Source organism: Channa argus, chromosome 14, assembly GCF_033026475.1.
Source record: "Channa argus isolate prfri chromosome 14, Channa argus male v1.0, whole genome shotgun sequence".
NCBI classification, from domain to species: Eukaryota; Metazoa; Chordata; class Actinopteri; order Anabantiformes; family Channidae; genus Channa; species Channa argus.
Genome location: NC_090210.1, coordinates 10,676,139 through 10,700,278, shown reverse-complemented (window position 1 = coordinate 10,700,278; position 24,140 = coordinate 10,676,139). Strand labels below are relative to the sequence as shown.

General features: G+C 40.5%; 1 protein-coding gene across 2 annotated transcripts; it reads left to right on the top strand.

Moving 5' to 3' along the window:
- The first annotated feature begins 4,157 nt into the window (after positions 1 to 4,157).
- LOC137098719 (glutamate decarboxylase 1-like) lies at positions 4,158 to 17,542 on the top strand. Of its 2 annotated transcripts, XM_067475248.1 has the most exons (17): positions 4,158 to 4,449; positions 5,266 to 5,382; positions 7,239 to 7,295; positions 8,811 to 8,948; positions 9,239 to 9,481; positions 10,504 to 10,594; positions 14,347 to 14,459; positions 14,621 to 14,736; positions 14,947 to 15,026; positions 15,146 to 15,200; positions 15,287 to 15,403; positions 15,789 to 15,853; positions 15,958 to 16,036; positions 16,207 to 16,356; positions 16,533 to 16,640; positions 16,927 to 17,016; positions 17,104 to 17,542. In XM_067475248.1, exons 2-17 carry the CDS (start codon positions 5,307 to 5,309, stop codon positions 17,275 to 17,277), a joined length of 1,752 nt encoding a protein of 583 aa, XP_067331349.1. In that variant the 5' UTR covers positions 4,158 to 4,449; positions 5,266 to 5,306; the 3' UTR covers positions 17,278 to 17,542. The 2 variants fall into 2 exon arrangements, with proteins under 2 accessions (XP_067331349.1, XP_067331350.1); XM_067475249.1 differs by lacking the exon at positions 7,239 to 7,295.
- Positions 17,543 to 24,140: the final 6,598 nt, after the last annotated feature.

Here is a 24,140-nt window from a genome sequence, read left to right as displayed (position 1 = left end):
AAGTCATTTAAAGATTCATCATCTGAGCACATTACCTATGTTTGAGGAATTTAACAGCATTCCCATTGGAACCACGGTGTTGAATTGACTGACTATTGTTGCCATCTCTACTGTTGTTCTTGCAAGGTTAAAAATATGCTTTCTTCTTATTTATCACTTGAAATGCAAAATTGTGGGGGAGAGGTTTAATGTGTCATTTTGGTCTGTCATTAATCTCCACACGTAAAGGAGTAAAAGTGGATGAAACAGCAGACTTAAATGTATCAATGTGTCAATTATGCTATGAAATTCTCCTTTACGCATATTGATGGAAGCTGACAAACGAAACTGTTACACAAAGCATTCTGGCTGATGCGCACGCTCGCATCTCACCCACTCACATACAGTTAATGAAATTACAATATTTACACTGCACATCCCATGTCTTTGAGGGACCTGACACAGAGTATGAGCAAAAATGGTTTAGACAAAAAAGCAAAGACCCACAGCTCACACCATGTGTTGGACACATCTCAACAAGATTAAATGTTTACAGTGCCTAATTCTGTACCTCACTTCTCTCTTTGTATCAAAAAAGGACATGAGTGGAAGGAATAAGGTTTCACAGCACGCAAATGTACACTATAGTGCTAGATTGGATGCCTACACACACACTAGGTGCTTACTATTCCAGCCTAATAGACTGTTACAAGACTGAATATGCCCTCGTCTCACATACCATGCACACAGATGAATCAGTACCTGAACACACACCAGCTAAAGAAGGGGCAGCCTCTCTCCCTGCTGTACAAGAAATCCCAGAACAGTTCTGGGTAAAACATACGTATGATGTTGGTCTTATTAAAACTGTGGTCTGGCTGTCATTACTAACCCTAAGCCAAATCTGACCATAGACCATGTTAACAGCAGTGTATCCTAAAAGAGGAGGTCACTGATGGTATTAGATCAGTTTTTAAATCATTGCTTGCAGCTGGAGTGATGGTTCCCTGTGAAGATTCACCAGTGAGCACCGCAATTATTCCAGTGAAAAACAACAAAAAAGATGAAGATCAGCCATCAGAATGTATATTTGCACACTATTTAGAATAGTTTAATGCAGTTGTCTTACCAAGAGCTCCCTATGTACCTAACCCATACACAAGGCCTCAAATTTCACAGAATGCTACAGTTTTCTCTGTAGTTGATTTAGCCAATGCATTTTTGAGTGGTCATGTACACAAAGACAGCCAGTTCTAGTTTGCATTTAACTTTAATGGGAAAGGTTACACCTTTACCCACTTATATTAAGGTTTTTGTGAAAGTCTCACCATCTATGAAAACATTTTAAGCAGAAGTCTTGACTCATTAGTGCTTTTCCCAGCCACAGCATGTTTGCAGTATGTGGATGATCTTCTCATTTGCTGCCAAATTCATGGTCAATTTGAAACTGACACAATCAAACTGCTTAAGCACTTAGCAGCTGAGGCCCACAAGGCCAGTTTCTCGAGGTTGCAATATTGTAAACCTGAAGTATCATTTCCTGGGACGCGTTGTCTCTGCTACGGGAAAAATACTCTCAACAAAAAGAGTTGAAGCAATTCAGCACATTACAAAGCCTGTAACAATAAATAAATGCTGTCATTCCTGTGAATGTGTTCTTATTGCAGAACATGGGCAGCTGAACCCATTGTACTCACTAAGGCCGTTAAGCTGGTGGCTGGAAAATCTGTCACCATTTACATCAATTCAGGTCACGCCTTCAAAGTGGTTTTTGACTTTGGCGCTCTCTGGAAACAAAGAGATTTCTTGACATCATCAGGTTCACACATAAAGTATCACACAAGTGTAGCTGGTAGATTAGTGGGCAAAAGACAGTTAAGTAACACACACACACACACACACACACACAGCCCAGGGTGATGTGCTAGCACCCTCTGCCCTAGATAGGCAAATAGAAGAACCACCTGAAAACTGAATCAGCCAGAACCAGATGTGGGGGCGTGCTAGGTGTCAACAACGAGAGATCAACAATGAAAAACAGATCCAGCACTGAGGAAACTGGGGTTGATGCACAGAGTAAATGAAAATGTAAAAGAAAATGCAGTCAGTATTTGGTAAAAATAACTTGTTTCTTTGATGACAACAGTATTTCATCCTGCCAAATATGGTTACACAATCCCTCTGTCACAAAATCACTGATGACGGAACCACAATGTAAACACAATGTCTTTTTCCAATATTAAGCTTAAGCTTTAAATTTTCAGAGGTGCTCTGACCTCACAAAAACAGCATGCAATTATTTTCCAATTCTGCTGGTGATGCCTTATTTTGAACAGAAAAGGGTAATAAGGTTGAGGTTTTAAAGAATATCTCTTTGTTACAGGAACATTTTAGTCTTGTTGTGTTAACAACAAGGGGATTAATAGTTAATCAAAAACTATGAATTTGTTTTCTTTATTACATTCTTAATTTTGTGATTTTTCCTCTTGTATAAAGATGATTTCTAAAATGTTAACAGGCCTGTACAATTGAGTTATATGTGCAGATATAGTAGGACTCTGACTGGAATTTGCTCAACTGGACCCTATGTTACTCCCTAACAGATAACGGTAACCATATCCTGGTACCTGCACACACAACTCCTCTTGCTAGATAACTATGTCTATGAGTCTCTAATTGTTATGGGCATGGGTGTAGTCTGCCCAGCAACAGCAGAGTAAACCACGCGACAGAATGTATTTAAAATATTCTGTATCTGAGACACCTTAGAAGGTCTCACTCCACAGGTTGCCAGCCACTGGCAAGAGGAACAACAGCCTGTGCAAAATGCAGCTTAGTTTTTATGTCTGAAAATGTAAACCTGGATAGCAGGTTAAAATATATATTTTTTATGTGTGTAAAGCAATTCTTAAAGTTCACACTTTCTCTTTCTCAAGCGTTCCTTTTTAGAGTTCTAAAATGTTGTCTGAATTCTGCAGCATAATTTGGAACCTGACTAATGTGACTTACTGAGTTACAGAGGAGCGTGTTTCAAAAGGTGCTAAACTGACCACAGAGACCCTGCACAGCCAACAAAACAGGATCTGTTGGTGCATCTGGACAGTTTATTACATTTTGTAGTTTGTACAAAGTTTTTAATACAGTTTTTGATAAGATAATAGTGTGAATGACCAGAACATAGCCTATAATTAATTTGGGGAAGCATGTAAGGGCCTCAAATTGTGATTCTGCTCCATGTGCAGTTTAAAGGCTACACACTCTCCTATACACACAGATACACACACTACTAATCAGTTCTAGTGAAATTTTAACAGCAGGTAAGATATTTGAAGTTATTATCATATGGCTTCAATGGTCTCCTCCATAGTGCTCTCCTCCAAGGCACTTTACAGAGTTCACCCATTCAATTTGGGTTTCAGAGTCTTGCCCAGGGCCAATTCGACATGTAGCCAGAAGTCGAACCACTGAACCACTGACCCTGTGGTTCGTAGACAACTGCACTACCAAATGAGCTACAGCTGCACATGACTTATCTTTATGAGTTGTCTCTACGCACGACTTGTGAAAATAGAAGGTATGAGCATCATCTGATAACGACTGTGTAATTTTGCAGTGGCTCAATGAACATAATAGCTGGTCTCTGAGCATTCAGTGGACCAGGACACAGTGACAGCAAGGACACCAAGTCAATGGCCCCCAGACTGGATTCATTTCTATGTCTCTGTGCTATTGTCCATGTCAAGGTTATGAAAAGGGTGCAGGTCAAAAATTATGATGTTGTCATCTGAAGAAGGTGAATATTACAGTCAGTACCTTTGCGGATGGATCGTGGGTGATGCAGGTACTCTCTCCATCACTTGGTTCCTGTGTAAGAAATACCCTGGTAGATATATAAAAGCCCCTTCCACTGCTTCCACAGGTTTGTTGATACTCAATAAATCCATAAAGACTTGCATTATATTCTGAATCTATATCTGTTCTTAATCACACCCACAACCCAGCCCAAGCCCAAGGTCAATTTATGAGGAACACACTCAGAACTCATTTCACATTGAAGTCTCCATTCTCCATCCTGTGACATCCACCCACACCTGGAGACACGCACACACGGGGTGGGTGGGGGTAGGGTTTTATACGTCACTGGTGTTTTTCCTTTTGCTTTTTAGGCTTCTAAAAGTGGATTGTGAGTGTCAGTAGCACTCAAGGAAGCTTCATTACTCGTCAGAGGGAGGCAAGGCTGTGACTCATGCCTGCGTGAGGAGACCAATGGGCAGCCGGAGCCTCAGATATATATAACGAATAAAAATTAGTCTTGAGAGAGAAAGGGTCACTTACGCATTACTGGATGGGATTTTGCGCTTTGTTGGTATTCCGCCATCGTTTCTACAGGATTGTTTCTTCCTTTGGGTGGCAATTGTAACATATAGTAACTGTTTCTCTTGACTCGACAACCTGTGCGCCCGTGAGCCGGTAAGATGCCTTCTCTCTTTTTTTTTTTTTTATCTCAGCTTCGCCCTTGTAAGAATGCAAATTACTTCATAGACAGGTGATCGTTTGTCTTAGTTCATAACGTCGAAGTTATATGGGTGAAAACACATTAAGAAAAAACAAATCGTATCATTCGCGGTGTCGTTTGAAAGCAGAACGTATTCATTAGTTGTTCAGTCTGACATTGAGCGATTATGTTTTGGCATATGTGTGTGTTCAAAGCGCAACTGAGTCCGTGTGTGAATTTCATAGGTCATTTATGTGGATATTACAGTTCCATATTATCAATATTTATTTACTGATGGGTCTGGTTTAATGTTGGATTTTGTTTAGCTGTTCGCTGTAATAGTACACATCTTTTTGTTTTCATGTTGTAGAATTATGAGCTGCTGTTGGTACAGTGGATTATCACAGCCCAGTCCTGTCCGAAACAATATATTTTTACTTTGGCTCCAACGAGCCACAAACTTACATTAACTGAGAATTGAAATGATTCGTTTCCGTCCTGCTGTCTGACAACTTTAACTGGCGCATTATCGCACTTTGGTGTCGTGTTCTTTATATTAATGTCAGACAAGTCGAGCTAATCACTGAAAGCTGTCTCCAAAATGTGATGTGCGTCTTGCCCAGTTCTCCCCAAATTGTCGCGTCTTGATTCAAAGTGGAAAACATAATTTTCTCATCATACCTTTGTCTACGGATTAAGAAGTAGATTTGCATTTATTAAAAATATGCTTGAGGTCTGATTTGATTCAGCTGACCAGTTGTGTTCCTAACTGTGGATCGTGTTGTTCGCAGTTACATTATTTCCCAGCTGAAGATCAGATAACAGAGGACTGATGGCCACGTCTGAACCGAGAGCCACCGGCGGGGACCAGGACCCCAACTCTGCCAATTTAAGACCTCCGTCAACAAGTAGGTCCTTCCAGTCCTGCCCCTGTTAATAACGCCCTTGTTAGAGCTGCTGCTCTCCTGCGCGCTCTGGTTGTGTTTTTAGAAAAGCCCACAGGATCTGACAGGGACTCGCTGCCTTGCTCATAGACACTTCTACCGTGCGCTGTGTGGCCAACATGAATGTTTCTCCCACACCCCTCTGTCTGTGCTCTCTCTCTCTCCCTCTCTCTCTTGGACCCCCTCCTTTTTCTCTGTCTGGTAAAAGCGAGTCTCGCCCGGGCCATTTGCTGTGTGGGCTCTGTCGTTAATCATTCCCGTTAAAAACAGAGCCATCACAGCTGCCTGTAGCTGTCTGGCGGATCAGCCGTGCGCACCGAGCGGTGGACCTGGCGAAGACAATGCACCATTAAACCAATGACATTAAATGATCCAAGATCATTTGGTTCATAATATCTTTAGAATAAAATTAATCGCAAAGTATTCCTGATTTAAATGTTGTGTTTTAACTGAATATTCTGATCCACAGTTTTAATAGGTAGTTTTCCTCATTTGGATACATTTATCAAAAACAACTCTATGTTTTATTTAGTACGCACTTTATTTCTGACGTAGATCATTTTAGCTCCTTTTTCCATTTCGTTTATCTTCTCAAGAATGTTGGTTTGCGAATTAGACTCTGGTAAAGATTTTGCTGCTGATTTTTTAAAAAGCGGCTGAGCCATTTTAGGTATACATTAATCTAAGGGTTAATTAATCATTTGAAGCCCTGGTCGTATACAAAATCGACTCCATTATTGTGCAGTTGAGCAGTGCAACGCAGTGAAATAATTACAGGTTTTTGTCTTCACCCAAATGTTAAAGGAAATGGGCTCCAGTTCCCGAGGGCCAGAGTACAGTTTAATATGATGTTTTCTTCCTTCATCGAATAAAATGATTTTCGTTGCTTTATTTGTGGGCCCTCGGATGTCAAGACACATCGTGCACATTTCCAAAGAAAAATCTGAGTAATTTGAAATGTGAATTTGTACAGAGCAGAAGACCATTAAAAAGAAGATGTTTGTTTTGTTCGACTTGCTCGTATACTGCTGCTGGATGTTGCCATTATCCCTCTGTCACGCTCCATCTCACGCCTGGCGGCTTCTAGTGTCTGTCTGTCTGTGTGTGTGTGTGTTTGCGTGTATCTTGGCCTCAGTACCTCGAGCTAGTCTTCAGCTTGTCTTAGAATGAAATTGCTTCTGTAAATTTAAATATTAGTTTTTTGTTTGAAAGTTTTCCATCAGGTATATTCGCCACCTGTATTGTCGTGCGCTCTGATTTTGATTCCCTCTGGCTTCGGCTCCATCTCTGCTCACGCATGTCCACGCTGGCGTTCGGGTGCAGCAGGGAGTGTGTGTGTGTCTGCATGATGTGTGCATGAGGCGCACTACCTTATAGGTTTCTGCACCAAACCTTCTGTAGACTTCCTGTCACAGACATTACCAGCTCGCTCAAGTCACACTCTGTGTTTCACTCAATTAATTTCTGCCTTCTTCAGTGAGCTCATTTCACGGATGTTAATTTCAGTCCGCCCCTTGGCTGGATGTGTGTGCCGGCGTGCATTTGCCAGTCTCAGTCCCTATTGATTGAACTTAAATCTGAAATGATAGACTTATCTATTTATAATCAGTGGGTGTTGTGGTGAATAATGCATTTTCAAACAACCTCTATCACGCTGTTAAGACTGTAAAAAGCCGTAAATGAAAAAAAAGACTGACTGTTCAGTTTCACACACCTGGCCAAGAGCCGTCAGCTTCACGCTTCCACTGTGATCACTGTGCTCCACTATCCATCATCACTGGCCTCCACACGACAAACTCAAACAGTCCATTCTGTTTTAGCTTACGAATATGCGTGGATGCACGGATGCACACGGAAACTGGGGATGAAGATTTGTGGTAAGTGTTTTTTTTTTTTCGGCACATAAAAGCCGCTTCATGTAACTCATGCACCCGTGCACAATTTTTTCGTTTACTTTTTCAGATATCTTGTAAAAATGCTGTTTGGAAAGCACCATTTTTGTTTGGCATATGTACTGTCATGTATTCTTATGGCGTTTGGGCTATTTTCCTATAAAAGTGGAATCAATGGGTCAGTGTGTTTTCAACCTATTTTGAGGCCTTAGAAAATAGGCCATGATAAAGGCTCTTTAGAGAAGAGGCATCTCGACTGTCACTGTGTGTTTCCATCCTCTTAAGGTCAGTGGATATTAGCCTGTAGGTCTGATGATGAGAGCCCCGGATAGCCCCTGTCACAGCCCCTCCGCCTTTGATGTCTTTTCCATTTCAACAGTGGAAGAAAAATCTCCAAGACCAGCCTGCAAACATGGGTTATAAATGCCAGATACTTCCAGAATGACACCATATTGCAACTGGAGTGCGACTTTTTCAGACAGGCGTGCTTATTTTTCAATGACCTGAGAGAAATTATTTCTTTAAGTACCTGCAGAATATACATTTTAGGACAAAAGGTTTATTTTTACATGCGGATTAGGGAATGAATGCGATTTGGATATAATGCGCTAATACACACAATTACAAGCACTTACGAAAAAGTTTGTTGTGGCAGAAATCGATTGAGAAAGGATAGAAAGAGGTGGATAGGTGTTAACGATATTTTGATTGACTGGAGTGAACATGGACAGAAGATATTTCTACATGAAGTTTTTGGCAATTACATGGTCTGAAATATTGAATTTCAATGTGTCATTTAGGATTTATTGAAAAAGATAGCGTTTCCGCTGAAAAATATGAGACTACCTAATTTATAGCTTACAGATAACAACGTGTGACTTCCACGTGTTTTGCGCACAATTAGGCCCACACATTACTCCACAGAAATACAGGGCCTCAATGCAGAAAACTGACGAATGGTGCAGTTTATAACGTACAGCGTAGGTTCTGCAGAGGCGGATTGTTTCCGGGCGCCTTTCAGACCTCATTAACCCTTTTATGGGGGGTGTAATTATTGGCTGTGTGGTCATCACCGCGGGCTGTGCTGATCAGTCTGTGAACACAGAACATGGGTGTATTAATGGGGGTTCTCGCTGACTCCTATGCTTGTGATGTCACAGGGTGGGGCCTAACCTCCTGTACGTGTGTGGGAGGTCCCTCGTGTGTTTGTGTGTGTGTTTGTGTGTGTATGTGTGTGTGTGGCCTATATAAGTTTGGCCTCCGCCAGAAAAACAATTCTGATGCAGGATAATAAGCTAATTATGCAATAAACTGCCCTAGCCCGTAGACTAGGCAATTAAACTACATATTATTATATATTTTTTAATTCATTTTTTTCTATTGTTTTATGTTTTTATTTCATTTTATTTGTCAATTTTTTGGTGCCACCATTTGGTCTTCTTTTGTGTGGAATGGAGATGTTCGGTGATAACTCCTGCCCTCCGCCGTGTAACACCCTAGGGTTCCTGCAGAAGAACAACAGCCTGGAGGAGAAGGGGAGGCTCGCGGGCCACAAGAGTTTCCTCGCATGCGACAACAGCGACAGGGACGCGCGCTTCCGCCGCACTGAGACCGACTTCTCCAACCTGTTCGCCAGAGGTGAGGCTTACAGCTGTCTAAACTGAGCAGTGCATCATTTCCCTTAAACATGGCCGATTTATTGGAGGCAAACATAGGCTCGTTACTTCAAATTGAATTTCAGATTTGGTTGGATTATTTAAAATTTTGTTGCTATAAAATTTAAACAGTAACATTTTCTGCTGTAGAAAATATAATAAATTAAAAAGCTACTTGTTTTATGGCCAATGATTAATATATGTTTGACATTTTTATAGGCCCAGTATTTTACACCCAGGCTAAAGTTTCCCCACCTCTCCCCAACACTGTAGACCTGCTGCCAGCCAAAAATGGAGAGGATCCTACGATGCAGTTTTTGTTGGAAGTGGTCGACATCCTCACTAACTACATCAAGAAGACTTTCGACCGCTCCACCAAGGTGCTGGACTTCCATCATCCTCACCAGCTCCTGGAGGGCATGGAAGGCTTCAACCTGGAGCTGTCCGACCAGCCCGAGTCCCTGGAGCAGATCCTGGTGGACTGCAGGGACACACTCAAATATGGCGTCCGAACAGGTAGGCGGGACACGTTCACCCACAGAGATGTGGCTGGAAGAAATGGCGGTGTCAAGTCAACAAGGACGGCCTGAATATGTGATTTAATTATCATATGGTTGCGTTTTATTTTTATTAGCAAAATGACTCTGGAAAGTGTGGCAAAAAAGGCCATAATCCCTTTAATCCCTGGGTTCAAAATAGGCAGTTTTTAATTTGCAGACAGATGCTGACATAAATTCAAAGCATAGAAAAATGTTGTAATACCCTATATATATATATATATATATATATATATATATATATATATATATATATATATATATATATATATATATATAAACGCCAACAACTTTAGTATTTAGAGGAGAATTCAACGCAGACCATTAAAAGGCTGTTTTCCATATAGTGTACAGCCTATCACGATGATTGCCTTATTTATTGCCCCCCTGGTAATTCAGTTGACATCCTCCTTTTCTTTCCACTCGACTTATTAAAGCAAGTGTCGCCTGAGGGGATCCTAACGCGGGCTGTTTCAAGCTGTTAAAAACGACAACACTCAAACTGTCCCTTGGGTTTTATAGATCACACAGGGTATAGTTTGCCTACAACCAAACCCCATTTTCACTCTGAGCTGCGGTGGGTTCTGGGGGCTTTTCTTTACATTTGTGTGTCTGGATTTTGAGCCAGAGGAGCTGTCCGTGGTGCTGAAACATTTGGCTGAGTTTTCCTTCCTCTGGCTGTTAAGCAGCAGCCAGTCTCTATATTTAGTCTTCAGATTGGATATTTGCATTCTAAATAATGGATGTCTTATAGCCTTTTTAGCAATATAATTGTGCTACACTGAACAGTGCTTCATCAGATTCTTTATGTTTTATGGTTGATCTGGGAAACATAAACTGACCAGGAACACATGATTTTTTTTTCATGATAATCATGTTATGTTTATAAGACTTGATCACGTTCAGGGCAAGGCAAACATGTTTGTCCTTTTTTGCTTTCTCCACATAAAAATCATGATTCCCCCTGTTTGTCATGTTTAGGTCACCCACGCTTCTTCAACCAGTTGTCCTCTGGTTTGGACATCATAGGTTTGGCTGGAGAGTGGCTCACCTCTACTGCTAACACTAACATGTAAGTCACACAGTATTGTTGTGCTTTTTCATGGAGCACATATCTACACAGGGGAAACACCTCTATATATGTCATGACAGGTCAACTGAGATTTGTTGTTTTTAGGCCACTGGAAATAGCCCCCCGTCATCATAATATACAGGCCTGGTGGAAGTGCTTATGGTGCTCCCCTCGGTTCACTCCACCACAGTTATATAAGTGTTTGACGTGTCCTGCAGAGACTTTGTATTGATAGAGGGAAGGCTGCCATTGTGTTGTGTACAGTATATCCGACGCAGCCAAGCCCCAGGGGTGGTTAGATTGCATATTGATCTCAGGTCACAGCTACATGGTGGCCCAGTCTGATAGAGGGCATGAACCATGTCAACACACACACCCTCAACACAGACTCACAGACGCTGTAAATTAGCTGTAAGTGTATGGTTTGATTACAACAATAGAATGAGAAGCATCATACTAACACTACGGTGCAATATCAGAATAACGAATAATGACGCATGTACACAGCATCACAATGACAGACAAACATTTAATTTTAAGTGGTCATACATTACCAGCTTTATTGTCATTGTTTATTTACTCATTATAGTTCATGTCTTAATACTAAGTAGAATGAATAGTCCTGTGTTTTGTGAATATATTTTAATGCTTATCTACAGCCATGTTTGGAATGTTAAGAATGCCTTTAAGGGCTAACTGAAGAATATAATTTACAGCACATTTACATCACATTTACAAGACTGCAACATACAATTGTTTTCGTCATTAAACAATCTCCCAGAAAGAGAAAACGATGTAATAATCATTTGAATGTGTAAATGGCATGAAAAGTGATACAAGATCAACGAAAACATATTCAAAAGCAGAATAATTCATTTCAATTGGTAAGTGCAACAAATCTGCAGGTTTGTGTGATGCTGATTTATAAACTTAAATTCAAAGTGCAATTTAACATGTACCTGCAAATACAGCTAGACCTGTGCTGTGGTGGGACAGAAGACAAAACACTGGAGCCCAAAAATCGAACATTTCATATGTTACGATACTGTTTTCTCATTTAACTCTTTTCTCATTTTTTTCCACTGCCAGGCTGCTAAGAAAAGATTAACATAAGAATAATAAAACAAAAGCTGACAAAGACACTTCATTTATCTCATTTCTCAAAACATTAGCCTAAAAAACTACATCCATTTAGACAAGAAATGTTCCCATCCTAGTACCTGGTTGGAAGAATCCCACAACAGACAGGGCCATTGAAATCACACACTTGCACACTTTTATAATGTCACGCTCACCAGCTCTGGCTGTCCCAGATTCAGCAGCAAGGGTTTCCAGTCCATTGACTGCAGGCTCATTGTGAGCCGGTCTTAGCAGTAGGGCCAGCTGGGCCCCATATTGACACACAATGTCCTCCGCTGCAGAGAAAACCCTATAACACTGTGGAAACTAGCTGCTGCACCTCCCTGCCGAATGCTTATTCTGGCTCTATTGTCCGTGTGGATCCAGACTGACTCAGTGGTCCTTCGAGGGGCTGAGATGAGCATGTGCTTAGGGTTCAGAGGTTTAGTCACATAGACACACACACAGGCACACACACACAGGCACACACACACACATTCACACACTGACTCATACACAATGTGTGCCCTTGATGATGATAATAAGAGCATTTAGGGGCTGTCCCAGGAGACAGGCAGGTGACTGAGGGGTAATTTTCTCCCTGAAAAGACCAATGATTGGCTCTGATTGTGATAATGATCACCATTATTGTTATTACAGCATGAAATGACTCACAAAGAGAAGGAGAATTTCAAAAAGGTGCACTGGTTTTGTCCCTTTTCTGTTGTGGTTTGGATGGATTTTAAAAGTGAGACATCTAGGATATAGGATGTAAGAACCATAATCACAGTATATCACTGTATTTCTGAAATTAGTAGTAGTGGATATGTAATTTTTTTATGGAGGTAGCGAGACTTGGTGACATGCTCAAAATAGGGTGACACATTTGGAAGATGATTTAAAGGTTTTAAACTCCAAAATTATTTTTCAGATAGAATCAATTGTATTGTAATGTATTTATAAAGTGTTTTGTTTAGTGTAATAAATGCCAAATATTCTACATTGTTTTATATATAACTTACACGTTTGACTCAAATAATCATAAAAATATTGTAAACAGTTATGGTGCTGTAAAAATTCATCTTTTAGAGGAAAATGCAGGGATTTTGCATATAATGAATGTTTTTTGTAACGATAGCGATTTTATTTCAGCCTCAAATTCTGTTTCGCTTGTAATAAATGTTCTACAACGTTCTACTTACTACCTTGTGACTCTGCTGGGGGGTGGGGGCACCTGGGTTGGTCAATCAATTTGAAATTAGAAATTAGGCCAGTTAGAAGCTTCCGATTCAGATGTTTTGTCTGCTTTTTGATTTTATCCTCTGTTATCACTTTATGGTCAAAGCCCAGCAGTTACAGTCTGGGCTAACGTGTTGACCCAAAATTCGTGTTCCCATTAAATCAGTCCCATGGATTAGTCTTCACCAGGAATAATTACACAAGAAAAATGGCCAATTCTTTTCCATGCCTACAATATGGGGTTTACAGCTTTCCTTCTCTTTTCTTTTTTATGTTGTGTTACTTTTTTGCTTTGTTGTAATTTTTGTTTTCTGTACATTTCCTAGCTCAGCTTCCACTTCACCCCCACCTGTCAGAGTTTTACTCAATGCACTGTTTCTCCTACACCCTGTTCCCATCACCGCCTGTATCGGTCCCTTTTATTTAAACTGCTTCACTTCTTGTTAGAATACCTACTTGTGAAGAAAACAAAGAGGAATTATAGAAGAGTGGAGAAATGTCTTCTAATTTTAGATTGTGGTGGCGCTGGTGTTAAAGCTAAATTGATGGAAGTGGAGGATTGTTGTATAACTGGCCTCATTAGAAGCAGGGTTAACAGAGATCAGTTTTAAGGGTCTGTGTGGGAGGTGGTGAGAGCTTACAAAGAGCCCAGGCCTCGCTTTAGGAGCCAGCTCTCTCTGATCCATTTAACCTACTTTGGCTTCTTCAGAAGTTTTGTTCTCTTGTTATCCACAGGGTTATTTGTTATATTATGTTTTGTTAGCTGACAGAGTTGGACACAACCCTGTCATTTTTTATAGCCAGTTTCTCACTCAAATCTCTTGTTATTAAAACTTCTTTTTGTCTTTCAATCTTTTTTCTTTTACTGAACGATTCAAACTAAATATCCATGTTCTCCTCCTCTTTTTTTTTTTTTTTTTGTATTTTTGGGTTCAGTGGAAGCTGCTAATCTCTTAAAAACACTCTTTTCCTGTTTTTATTTCTTACACACATAACACATTAAACTCAAACTCACACACACAGACACACACACACACTCATGTCCTCTCAGGCTTCAAAACAGCCCCATTCAGACTCACTGCTGAGATTGACAGAATTGACAGATAGCCATCAGAGCTTTGTCTGCTTTAATTAAACTACTGGGTGATTTTAAAAAGGCATTTGAATATGAATGTTTGCTGCCTGTCTCCAATCAGATACTTTTTAATTAGCCGGTCAGCACAAGCTTCAGATTGTGCTTTGTGGATGGAATTATAGAAGAGCTAATGCAAAATCTACAGTATAAACGTGTGTGTGTGTCTGTGTGCACAAGAATCTTTGGAGCAGTTGTTCATGATGACTCAGCTGTTGCAGTGTTATTCATAAATGTATACATTTTGTGATATGATTGACAGGTTCACCTATGAGATTGCTCCAGTGTTTGTGCTGATGGAGCAGCTCACTCTGAAGAAAATGAGAGAGATGATTGGTTGGCCCAGTGGAGAGGGAGATGGCCTCTTTTCACCAGGTTTGTATACCAGCATGCATGTGCAAAGTGATTCTTTGTTATTTAAGCAACAAAAAGTGTTATGTAATTATTTTCAACATTAAGTGTTTAGTTTTTCACAGTTGTGTTAATTCTGCTGTTGTTGGTGCTGATGTCTCTCTCTCAATCTCTGAACTCAATAGGGGGCGCTATCTCAAATATGTACAGTGTGATGATTGCGCGTTACAAGTATTTCCCCGAGGTCAAGACCAAGGGCATGTCTGCTGCTCCCCGACTTGTCCTTTTCACATCTGAACATGTATGTGACCATGTACAGACTCACGTGTACTCCAAAATAGTTACTCTAAAGAAGTAGGGTCTTTGCTTCATTGATTATAGACTGAGGCAGTCTGAAGTTACCAATAAATGTTTTTGGATCAAGGACATCATGAAAAAGTTGACCTAGTAAATTAATTTAGCTGTCATTTCTGTGAAGTATGAATTTCATACCCAGTCTTTGTCCCTACAGAGCCACTACTCCATAAAGAAGGCTGGAGCTGCTCTGGGCTTTGGTACTGAGAACGTGATTCTGCTGAGCACAGATGAGAGGTAAGGGAGTCCCATCCCACAGAGTGCAGAACTGAACAGGGCAGTAACTTGCTGAAAGTTAATGCTTTTAACACATGTATGAATGCTATTTGTTAAGATGATGCTTTACAATCTTTCAGGGGAAGAGTAATTCCTGCAGATCTGGAGGCTAAGATCATTGATGCTAAACAGAAGGTCAGTTTCCATTTTCTTTTCTTTCATGTGTTTGTTTGTTAGTCTCCATTACCAAGCTCTCTAAGCTATATGTGTTGATACTGCAGGGTTATGTGCCATTGTTCGTGAATGCCACAGCTGGTTCCACTGTGTATGGAGCATTTGACCCTATCAGTGAGATTGCTGACATCTGTGAGAAGTACAACTTGTGGCTCCATGTTGATGTAAGTAGTGTAATGTTGTTTTGATAATTAGAGAGGGGATAGTATTTTCATGGATTTGTGGATTTATTTAATGGGAGCTGTAGCTCAGTTGGTAAAGGCAGTCATCCACAGACCACAGGGTCAGTGGTTCAATCCCAAGTCCCAGCCATATGTCAAAGTGTTTCTGGGCAAGACAATGAACCCCCAACAGCCCAATCCCATTCCCAGTTGTGCAGTGCCGGTCCAAGCCCGGTAGAAATTGGGGAGCGTTGCATCAGGAAGCGTAAAAACTGTGCCAAATCAACATGCTGACAATGATCCGCTATGGCGACCCTGAATTCACAGGACAAGCTGAAAGGACAAAAAAAAAGTGCCTTTATTTAACAGTGCTGTTTCATTTTCTCAGGGAGCATGGGGTGGTGGACTGCTGATGTCTAGGAAGCATCGCCATAAGCTTAATGGAATCGAGAGGTGAGCTCATCAGAGTAGGTGGATAAGTCTATACTGATATTTCAAGAAACTTCTCAGAGAAATTCTAAAAGTAAGATATAAAATAAATAAATGTAACTTTGCAGGGCCAACTCTGTCACGTGGAACCCACATAAGATGATGGGTGTGCCTCTACAGTGCTCTGCAATCCTGGTCAGAGAGAAGGTATAGTAAACACCCACCAGAACACACACACACACACACACAAACACAAAATAAATCTACATTTATATATTTTATCAGTCGCAGTTGATTAAGGTTTAGCTTTAAAATTCTATGAGTAATTGTAAAAAAATAAACAGGTTAACAGTAATAACCGTGTATGTTTTCTGTAGGGCATCTTAGCAGGCTGTAATTCCATGTGTGCTGGCTACCTGTTCCAACCAGACAAACAATATGATGTCACATACGACACAGGGGACAAAGCCATCCAGTGTGGCCGACATGTCGATATATTTAAATTCTGGCTCATGTGGAAGGCCAAGGTAAGGTGAAGGTAGACAGATACGCATATATATGCCAGCTAAGTTGTAAATTGATCTTTAACCAACATATAAAAATGTCTTAAAGTCAAATGTCTTTATGTTATACCAGATGCTGTAGCTTTAAACTCAATTTATTATGCTGTAATTAATGCCTAACCAGCTTTTCTGCCCTGCAGGGCACCGTAGGATTTGAGCAGCACATTGACAAGTGTCTGGACCTGTCTCAGTACCTGTACAACAAGATCAAGAACAGGGAGGGATATGAGATGGTGTTTGATGGAGTGGTGAGTTTCCCTAATTCTCCGGGTTGTAAATGCTATATTCAATCATGAAGCAAAATTTGGTATATTTTCCTTTTTTCATTTTACAGAGCTATACTGGCATGACAGAAAAAACTAAAACAATTAACTAATGGTTTTGCAAGCTGAAATTGCCAGAAAATTTGTATTATAACTCACAATATATTTATATATATCTTATTTGCTTACTTTTTGGTAAGGAAATAAGTGTGTAATAAGTGTAAATGTCCCAAGCTTTGTGTGTATTAACTTTCTTTGTTTCGGTCCGTAGCCCCAGCACACCAACGTTTGTTTCTGGTACATTCCACCTAGCATGAGAGGCATGCCAGACAGTGAGGAGCGGCGAGAAAAACTCCACAGGGTATGATGTCTTTCAGTCTTCTCAGTTTATCATGACAGGTCCCTTTCAGAAGTGCAAGGCACTGACTTGTTTTTCTGACTCCATTAGGTGGCACCAAAGATCAAAGCTATGATGATGGAGTCCGGGACCACCATGGTGGGCTACCAGCCTCAGGGTAATAAAGTCAACTTCTTCCGCATGGTCATCTCCAACCCTGCCGTCACCCAGTCTGACATCGACTTCCTCGTTGATGAGATTGAGAGGCTGGGTCATGACCTGTAGACCCAGACTCAGCCATCACTGCTGCAGTGACCAAAGGCCGAACTGACCTAGAGTGTTTTATCTGTTATATTTTCAATGCAAATGCCAATGATGTGAAACCTTCACAGTGCTACAGACAGAGGAATGATTGGACATGATTTAGGGTCTTTCTAACTGATCTATGTTTGCCTGAAGCATTCTGATTGTTTCTCCAACTGAAGAGAAATAAGAAGAGAGAGAAACGAGTCGAGATTCTCAATAACTCTGCCCCACATAGTTCACTACACAAACAAAATATAAAAATAGTATCTGAAAGTGCAGATACAACAAACATGCTCTAATGTATGTGTGCTGTTTGATTTGTTGTATCTGTGTGTGTGTGTGTGTTTGTGTGTTTGTGAGGTCAAAATCTGAGCAGGAGAAAAGCAGATCAAAATAAAAGTATCATAAGTTATTCTGCTGTATCATACATTTGCTACACACACTTGAATCATTGGTGCTTTCAGCTGTACATAAGTTTATTGTCAGTGCACCAACCTATTTGTCCTAAACTGGTGTCCAGGGACTGAAGCAGTGTGTGCAGTTGGGCATGTGATGCACAGGCTGTGTCCTGTCTTATAATTTAGGCTAGCACTGTGTTAAAAATAAGCTGATGTGCACTCTGTACGTACCAAGTGTGTGTACACTGGAAGGTTTTAGATGACTTCCGGCAATTATTCACAGTCTGCAACATTGTCCCTTTTAGAGGTTTAAGAGATGACTTAAAATGTCTACAGCTACCCCAAGTCTGTGACAACTTTTAAATTGTAAGACGCTGGCTCGTTGTGTGTTTCATGCAATCATGTGATAACATAATGTGTTTATGACAATGTTGAAAGATTGATATTTGATTATAGAAGAACAAATGTTTATTGCATTCCCACTGTTTGCAGATTCAGGTATTTTATTGTAATATGTATCGTATCTTTATGTGTATTACATAGTAATACAGTTGTAAATGTAATCACAGAACAGATAAGTTTATTTATAGTGATTTTGTCAGCCAAAGAAAGAGAATGGGGATCAGAGCAATCCATTGTCCTTCATATTTAACTTCTTAAAGATTATAGATGTGTAAAATGTTACCTATTATTACCAATGACTGCGATGCAATTTCTACTGTGTGTTTCTTTCTGTGATTGTGTGTCTTTTTGAATGAATGTTTTGAGATGACTGATTTGCCATCTGATGAGATTAGAAATTAATTTATTATTTTAGAGAGAAGCACAAGGATGTGAGAATGTACTTTACTCTCAAGACTGTGAAGAACGAATTGTGCTGCCTGTCTAAATCCTAATGTAATATAGTAGATTAATTGTTATGCATATAACCTGTATTCTCAATGTTATAGGAGCTCAATGGGATATATTTTACAAAGAGCTCCTGTTTGTGTGTTTGCACAATGTTCACCTTTCTTTCTTCCATTGTAAATGGATGTGTACTTTGGCAGTATTATATAAGAGTTATGTTAATGTATTTATGGTATCTAGGGACCATATGTGAATAGCACAATTGCATAAATCATATTTAAGGTAATCTATGTACTGTACTATATGTGGCCATTGATTCCTGTATGTGACCAATTCAGGCTGTAAGGGAATGTTTCCCAGGACGTTTTCAGCAGGCACTTTAACAGAATCATACCATCTTAATAATATCTTTAATAAAGTCTATGGAAGGGAAAACTGGGTGTGTCAAAATTATCTTTCTATGCTGCACAACAAACTGCACTCACACTGAAGACGTTATATTTTTGTCTATTCTTCAGTGTGTTCTTCTGTCTCTGAACTGCCTGTGTCAGTGGCTAGACACACCCACACACAATATACATTATTGCCTTGCTGCCTAATCATCCTCCAGAAGGCTTTGTTTGGCTCCCAGCTGTGTGTCGGATTGGCTGTTCTCCACTGTGAAACCCTTTGCTGTACTCAGCTTTTTCTTTTCTTTATGGTTTCCTTTGCTTTCTCTTTCTCCTCTCTCCTCTCCTCCATCTGTTTACTCTCTTTCACCCTACTCTTTTACTCTTCTCACATTTGCAACAAGCTTTCTGTCTTTGTTTCCTTTATATTTCCCAATGCCTCCTCTCTCCTGGCATGTATTTACAAAATAAAAACAGAATGCAATGGTTTGCAAATCTCATCAACCCATATTTCATTCACAATAGAACATAAGCAACATATCAGATGTTGAAACTGAAACATTTTATCATTTCATGGAAAATAATCATTTTGAATTTGATGGCAGCAACACATTTCAAAAAAGATGAAAGAGGGACAACAAAAGGCCCCAAAAAGTAACTGCCACTAATCAAAATAAATAGAGGAGCATTAGACAACTAATTAGTTTAATTGGCAACAGGTCAGTAACATGACTGGGTATAAAAGGAACATTTCAAAGAGGCAGAGCCTGTCAAATATAAAGATGGGCAGAGGTTCACCAATCTGTGACAAACTGCGTCTAAAAATTGTAAAACAATTTCAAAAAAATGTTCCTTAACGTAAGATTGTGAAGACTTTGACAATCCAACCATCTACAGCATATAATATCATCATAAGATTCAGAGAATCAAGAGCAATCTCTGTGGGCAAGGGACAAGGCCGAAGGTCAAAACTGGATACGCTTGACCTTCGGGTTCTCAGGCGGCACTGCATTAAAAACGGGCAGGATTCACTGGACATCACTGCATGGGCTCAGGAACACTTCCAGAAATCACTGTCTGTGGACACAGTTCACTGTATAATCCACAAATGTTAGTTAAAGCTGTATCATGGAAAGAAGAAGCCATATGTGAACACGATCCAGAAACGTTGCTGTGTTCTCTGCGTCAAAGCTCATTTAAAATGGTGTGAGGCAAAATTTAATGTGTTCTGTGGTCAGATAATTTGAGATTTGAAATTATTTTTGGAAACCGTAAATGCTGTGTCCTATGGACTAAAGAGGAGAGGGACCATCCAGCTTGTTATCAGTGGACAGTTCAAAAGCCTGCATCTCTGATGGCATGGTGGTGCATTAGTCCCTATAGCGTGGGCAGCTTACATATCTGGAAAGGCACCATCAATGCTGAAAAGGTTTTAGAGAAATATATGCTCCCATCCACATGGTAAACCACATGCCGCATCCATCACAACAGCATGGCTTTACAGAAGAAGATTTCGGGTGCTAAACTGGCCTGCCAGCAGTCCCGACCTTTCACCAATAGAAAACATTTGTCGCATCATAATACACAAAATGCAGCAACAAAAGCCCAGGACTGTTGAGCAACTAGAATCCTGCACCAGACATTCCTCTCCTAAAGCTTGAGCAACTGGTCTCCTCACTTCCCAGACATTAACAGACTGTTGTTAAAAGATGAGGGGATGCTACACAATGGTAAACATCACCATCTTCCAACTTTTTGAGATGTGTTGTGCCCATCAAATTTAAAATAAGCCAATATTTTCAAAGACATGGTAAAATTTCTCACTTTCAACATCTGATATGATGTTTATCTTCTATTGTGAATAAAATATGAGTTGATGAGATTTGCAAATTATTGCATTTTGTATTTATTTACAATTACACTGCCTCCCACGTTTTGGGGAAATGGCTTTGTATACAGATATCAATCATCCATCAAGAGGGGTGATGATGAGAGTTTTCAAGCTTAATGTCTTACAGTGCCATGACCTCAGCAGTGGGGATGTGATGTATTATCACCCTCTGGTGTTGACTTTCTGCCTGCACACCCAGAATGATCCAATACAAAGAAAAAAAACACACCTTAAAGCTGCCACATGAGGACTGGTTAAGGGTCTGTGACATGTCTGTTATAGGTGACATGTCTTAGGGTGTAGCCCGCTTCTCACCTAATGACACCTGTTGTGATACATAGCTGGATTGTATTTCAAGCAGACTATTCTCATTCAGCTGACGTTGTAATCTGAAAGAGATCAGTGACTGTAAAGCATTGGTAGCGGAGAGTGTAGCCAGAAAACAAGGGATGGTGATGTGTAAAATGATGCTGGTGGTGAGGAAGATGAAGGGGACTAAGGCAGAGCAGAGGACAAAGTGGTGGAAGTTGAAAAAAGAAGAATGTTGTGTAGTTTTCAGGGAGGAGCTGAGACTGACTCTGGGTGGTTTGGAGGTGCTTCCAGATGACTGGACCACTACAGCTAATTTGATCAGGGAGACAGGTAGGAGGGTACTCAGTGTGTCATCTGGAAAGAGGAAAGTGGACAAGGAGACTTGGTGGTGGAACGAGGAAGTTCAGGAGTGTATACAAGGAAAGAGGTTAGCTAAAATGAAGTGGGACACTGAGAGGACTGAAGAGAGTAGACAGGAGTACAGGGAGATACAGCGTAAGGTGAAGGTAGAGGTGGCAAAGGCCAAACAAAGAGCATATGAGGACTTGTATGCTAGGTTGGACACTGAAGAGGGAGAGGTGGATTTGTACAGGTTGGCCAGACAAAGAGATAGAGATGGGAAGGATGTGCAGCAGGTTAGGGTGATTAAAGATAAGGATGGAAATGTATTGACAGGTGCCAGGAGTGTGATGGGAAGATGGAAGGAGAACTTTGAAGAGTAGATGAATGAGGAAAATGAAAGGGAACGAAGAGTAGAAGAGGTGACTGGTGTGGAGCAGGAAGTAGTAAAGATTAGTAGGAGTAAAGTGAGGAGGACGTTGAAGAGGATGAAGAGTGGAAAGGCAGTTGGTCCTGATGACATACCTGTGGAGGTATGGAAGTGTCTAGGAGAGGTGGCAGTAGAGTTTCTGACTAGTTTGTTTAACAAGATCTTAGACAGTGAAAAGATGCCAGAGGACTGGAGGAGAAGTGTACTGGTGCCCATTTTTAAGAACAAGGGAGATGTGCAGAGCTGTGGCAACTACAGAGGAATAAACCTGATGAGTCACAGAATGAAGTTGTGGGAAAGAGTAGTGGAAGCTCGGCAGAGGTGAACATTTTTGAGCAGCAAGATGGTTTCATGCCTAGAAAGAGTACAACAGATGCAGTATTTGCTTTGAGGATGCTGATGGAGAAGTACAGAGAAGGTCATAGGGCGTTGCATTGTGTCTTCGTAGATTTAGAGAAGGCGTATGACAGGGTGCCGAGAACTGCGGTATTGTATGAGGAAGTCTGGAGAGGCAGAGAAGTATGTTAGAGTGGTGCAGGACATGTATGAGAGGTGTAAGACCGTGGTGAGGTGTGCTGTAGGTGTGACAGAGGAGTTCAAGGTGGAGGTGGGTCTGCATCAAGGATCGGCTCTGAGCCCCTTCTTGTTTGCTCTGGTGATGGACAGGCTGACAGATGAGGTTAGACAGGTATCTCCATGGACTATGATGTTTGCAGATGACATTGTGATTTGTAGAGAGAGCAGAGAGCAGGTGGAGGAAAATCTAGAGAAGTGGAGGTCTGCTCTGGAAAACAGAGGAATGAAGCTTAGCTGCAGCAAGACAGAATACATGTGTGTCAATGAGAGGGACCCAAAGTGTCAGGTGTGTTGTGTGATAAAAGAGTATCAGCGAGAATGAAAGGAAAGGTGTTCAAGACAGTGGTGAGACCAGCGATGTTGTTCGGCTTAGAGACAGTGGCACTGAAGAAAAGACAGGAGGCAGAGCTGGAGGTAGCAGAGCTTAAGATGTTGAGGTTCTCTTTGGGAGTGACGAGGATGGACAGGATCAGGAATGAGTACATCAGAGGGACAGCTCATGTGAGATGTTTCGGAGATAAAGTCAGAAAGGCCAAATTGAGGTGGTTTGGACATGTTCAGAGAAGACATTGTGAATATATCGGTAGAAGGATGCTGAGGTTTTAGCTGCCAGGCAGGAGGTCTAGAGGAAGACCAAAGAGGAGATTTATGGATGTAGTGAGGGAGGACATGAAGTTAGTTGGTGTGAGTGAAGAGGATGCAGAGGACAGGGTTAGATGGAGGCACATGATTCGCTGTGGCGACCCCTGAAAGGGAACAACCGAAAGGAAAAGAAGAAGATTCTCATTCAGCTTATTTAAATGGAGAAACGTCCCCTCTCTTCTGTTTGGTATCATAGTGTGCCATAGAATAAAGAAGAAATTTGTCTGAGGAAATACAGACAAAAATAAAGTATTACATCAAAATCTAAATGAACACGTGAATCTAATATAGATGAAACAGAGGGCAGTAATTGCCAAGGTCCTTTGTCAGTTTCAACATATTTGAGAGAAAATTATCTGGGTTACTGACAGATTTAGCCATATCTGTGTGTAACAAATGTGATTTTTGTGAATCTGAACCCTCTATTAAAGAAACAGTATATGAATTTTATCCCAAAATATGAGTCTTCCTTTATAGCAGTGAGGTCCATTAAACTTGCTCTGCTAAAACTTGTTAAGTGTGCTTATTGTTGTTAAATGTTAAATGTGCTTATTAAAACTATAGAAGTCCATGCTTCAGGGTTTATATTTATTGTATTTCAAAATCATTAATTCTATTTAATCTATTTGTTTACCACCTTACCTCCATATTGTATATTGATAGACATACTGAAGATGGAACAGAGTTTATTTAGATATGAACATTTGAGAATGAATTTGCAGTTGAATATTTCTTTGTCCTACATACACAATGTTGCTGATTTTTACGTTAGGCAGGTAGAATGGTGCAGGAAATTCTGTCCAAACTAATAGATCATAAAAAAACTTAAAACTAAATTAATTTCTAAGTACAAGGTTTTGAAATATTGGTGTCAATATACTACGTTCCATCCATACTTTGATGAAAAGGGTCTCCTTGAATCACAAGAAAGCGTCTGAAAAATGGAAATCGAATTACACGTTGAGAGGCCTATTTCCTGCCACGTAACAGCGCATGCGCATGACTCTACTAGTCAT

Excerpts from the sequence above, each read along its gene's own strand:
- LOC137098719 (XM_067475248.1), top strand. The coding sequence starts at position 5,307 with ATGGCCACGTCTGAACCGAGAGCCACCGGCGGGGACCAGGACCCCAAC. Across the intron at positions 7,296-8,810 it reads ACTGGGGATGAAGATTTGTG|GGTTCCTGCAGAAGAACAAC; the intron begins GTAAGTGTTTTT and ends GTAACACCCTAG. Across the intron at positions 14,737-14,946 it reads TCCTTTTCACATCTGAACAT|AGCCACTACTCCATAAAGAA; the intron begins GTATGTGACCAT and ends TTGTCCCTACAG.